Source organism: Colobus angolensis, unplaced genomic scaffold, assembly GCF_000951035.1.
Source record: "Colobus angolensis palliatus isolate OR3802 unplaced genomic scaffold, Cang.pa_1.0 Scaffold275, whole genome shotgun sequence".
In the NCBI taxonomy this organism is placed as follows: domain Eukaryota; kingdom Metazoa; phylum Chordata; class Mammalia; order Primates; family Cercopithecidae; genus Colobus; species Colobus angolensis.
The window spans coordinates 4,299,782-4,303,229 of record NW_012115988.1 but is presented as its reverse complement, the minus strand read 5'-3'; the positions used below and the strand labels follow the sequence as shown (position 1 = coordinate 4,303,229).

The 3,448-nt window shown below is 52.1% G+C and overlaps 1 protein-coding gene across 4 annotated transcripts in view; it reads left to right on the top strand.

Annotated features, from left to right (window-relative positions):
• The first annotated feature begins 534 nt into the window (after positions 1–534).
• The window catches only part of HBP1 (HMG-box transcription factor 1), a 34,385-nt gene continuing 31,471 nt past the window's right edge, over positions 535–3,448 (top strand). The window contains exon 1 of one of the 4 annotated variants that reach the window (XM_011948208.1): positions 535–595. In XM_011948208.1, the coding sequence (XP_011803598.1) occupies positions 581–595 (15 nt within the window). In that variant the 5' untranslated portion in view covers positions 535–580. Of the gene's footprint in view, positions 754–1,320; positions 1,704–3,448 lie in introns of those variants that run through there. The other 3 variants (XM_011948209.1, XM_011948207.1, XM_011948210.1) reach the window with 3 other exon arrangements.

Here is a 3,448-nt window from a genome sequence, read left to right as displayed (position 1 = left end):
GCGAGCAACTCGGGCTGTTTATGGCCCGGATTGGGTACTGCAAGAGGTTTGGGCCGCTCTAAGTGCTAGCAGAGGCCCGGAGGAAGAGAAGAGGCCCAAGCTTTAAAACACTCCCTTCCTCCGCCCCCTCCCTTTTGTCCCAGACACCAAAACAAACGAGCTGATACACGTGTCCCTATGACTCTTGTTTACTATCAAGACTGCGCTGTGCGAGCGCCTCTGGGATATGTAGTCCAGCTCTTCCCCGGCCAGCGGCCTCCCATAGCCAAGGACCAAGGCTTGAGACTACGAACCCACAATCCATTTCGGGGACAAAGTTTGGCTCAGGTCCCCGGACTCTCGGCAGTAGTCCAATCCAAAGCACTTACTCTTGTGATTGACACGCCATTTTCTCCAGTAAACACAACACAAAAGTCAATACATGCCCGCCCCCCGAGACGGACCACGGTACCACCCAATGGGAAAGGGGAACAACCGAATGGCAGTTCTGCAGTCCAATAAGAGGGCGAAAGAGCTGGGCGGGGGCTCAACCCCTAGGGGGTTGAGGGGAGGGGGAAGACGAAGCTTGAAAGACTTGGTAATGGCGACGGGTTTGGTAAGTAGGAAAGTTTCGGTTGAGGAGTAAGAGCGGCGGCGGGAGCAGTAACCCGCGCGGGGGAGGCCGACGTCGGTCGGAGAGGGGGTACGAGAGCTGCTGGTGGTGTTGTCGTGGCCGGGGCGGCCCGCGCCTGGGCTGCCGGCACTTCGCGGCAGGTTTGTTGTCTTTCAGTTCGGGAAGAGGTGGGGGTGGGGAAGGGAGGGGCAGGAGCGCGGGGGATCAGGCAGCCGGAAGGGCTCGGGTCCTCGTTCCTCCTCCTCGGAGGGTTGCCCTTGGAGTGGGGGCAGTTAACCGTTCGATTGGTGTCCGCGGCGAGCCTACCGGACCAGCGTCTCCCGCGAGCTCACCTCACCTGGGCTTCGGGACGGCGGCGCTAGGGGGTCTCGGGCGGGAGCCGGGAGGAGGCAGCGGGAGGGCGACGCTCGGGGTCGGGTCGCGCGGTGGGTGGCCGGGCCGGGTGTGGAGATGGGGCGGGCCAGGGCGGGGGAAGGGGCCGACGCGGCCCCGGGGCTGCCCAGGAAAGTTTGACTTCAACTCCCCGCTTGTGGGCGGAGGGTCGGAGTTTGGCCAGGGGTGGGGGGCCGGCCTGAGGTGGGGGACCCCAGTGAGGCGCCGCCTCCTTCTGGACCGAAGGGGGCTCCTGCCGAGCCAGGGAGCTCGCGGAGCCGCTGGGCCCCGGGGCTCATTGTTACGCAGTTCGAATGAATGGGCTCCCAGGCGCCTGCGCGCTGGGGCAGAGCCGAGGGGAAAAACAAGCCCGGAGTCCGGGCTGCGGTCACATGATGGGGGGAAGGGAGGGGAACGCGATGAATGGCGAAAGAGGATGGGGGATGGACTTGGCGTGAACCGAGAGGCGCTGCTCTGTGTGACCCAAAGAGGAGGCTTGGCAGGCGATTCCAGCCTCCGCCTTTCAACCTATACTGCCGCCGCAGGCCGATTGAAACAACAAAACAAGCCAGGCGAAGTCAACAGCCAGGTTTTTGTAGCTTTAAATGCTGCGTGCTGTCTAGGGTATTTCACTCTCCGCTGTGCACTCTACACTCCAGAGTTCATACTTAGGGAGTTATCAGCTACTGTCGTTTTTAGAAGGAGCACTGACAGCGAGGTAATACTCAAGTTTTGTGTTTATTCTGTTTCTGGCTCACGTTGCCATTGATGCCAGGACGAGAGGAGGCTTAGAAAAGGAGTTATACATACTGGGAAGTGATGGAGCCCTACTAACAGCTCGGATGGAGGCTTTAGATTTATTAATACTACTTCCTTCTAAATAGCCATAACCACTCCTAATAGTGGTTTTGAAATTAAAGATACTTTTTGAGAATTAGAATAATTTTAACATTTGCAAATACTTTTCTGGTCATTTAACGGTAATCTAAATCTCCAATGTATGTCTTGTAGTTTTTTTTGTTGTTGTTATTTTATCTTGCAAATGAGTGGTAGAGTCGGTCATCTGTTCAGTTTCATTGGTTAAACTCAGTTATTGCTAGGTAGACAGTAGTTGACAAAGTTTCAAGGAAATTTGAGTTACACTGAGAATTAAATCCACTCCTTAAAGTTTTTGGGTTATGTTATACTTTTGAGGAACCATTTAACCACTTTAAAACAAAATATTGTTTGTGCTAACTCGACGGATCAATTATAGAGTGAAGTTTTGATTTCACTTTCTAGTTTCATCTTAGTTTCGTAAACCCACTTATGTTTTCTGTCTCGAAAACCTTTCCTCTTTCTTCTGAAACTCCTAACTATATACCCTAGTTAAAAGGGTACATTATTCCAGGATTGCCCACCTACATGTCTCCGCTATCCTGTGTATTTCACAGGGCATACCTCTCAGACTTCAAACATAAGAGTTGTTTTCTTCACTATATATGTGTGTATATATAAGAAATATGTATACATATATTATATATATATATATTTTTTTATTTTGAGAGGGAGTCTTTCTCTGTCGCCAGGCTGGAGTGCAGGGGTGCGATCTCAGCTCACTGCAACCTCTGCCTCCTGGGTTCAGGCCATTCTCTTGCCTCAGCCTCGGGTCTACAGGCGCGCGCCACCACGCCCAACTAATTTTTTTGTATTTTTAGTAGAGACGGGGTTTCACCATGTTGGGCAGGGTGGTGTCAGTCTCCTGACCTCGTGATCTGCCTGCCTCGGCCTCCCAAATTGCTCGGATTGCAGGTGTGAGCCACCGCGCCCGGCCCATTATATTTTAACTTCCTTGGATTCTTTCCTCACTAATTGAAATGCCCAGTGAAGAAGGCATGCGGCATGATGGCATAGACTTACTAAACTGCTCTGCGCTGAAGGTTCTTCCTGGTGAATTGCAAGCTGGTGTTTATGTGTTTGAAATAAAAATACTGGTACTCCCCTCTCCACCCCCCCCCGCATACATTATCCCTTAGAAGTTACTGTCCTGGCTGTCCTGGCGCGATGTCTCACGCCTGTCCCAGCGCTTTGAGAGGCTGAGGCGGGTGGATCACCTGAGGTCAGGATTTCGAGACCAGCCTTGCCAATTGCCTAGGTGAAATTGTATTAAAAATACAACAGTTAGCTGGGCATGGTGGCGCGCACCTGTAGTCCCAGCTACTTGGGAGGCTGAGGCAAGAGAATCACTTGAACCTGGGAGTCAGAGGTTGCAGTGAGACAAGATCAGGCCACTGTACTCCAGCCTGGGCATCAGAACAAGACTTACTCTCAAAAAAAAAAAAAGTCAATGCCAGGAATTTTATGTCTGTTAAGTATAAAAGTAAGTATTTACTTGGAATAGAAAAATGAATCACAATGAATTAAAAAAAATTGGCCGGGCGCGGTGGCTCAAGCCTATAATCCCAGCACTTTGGGAGGCCGAGA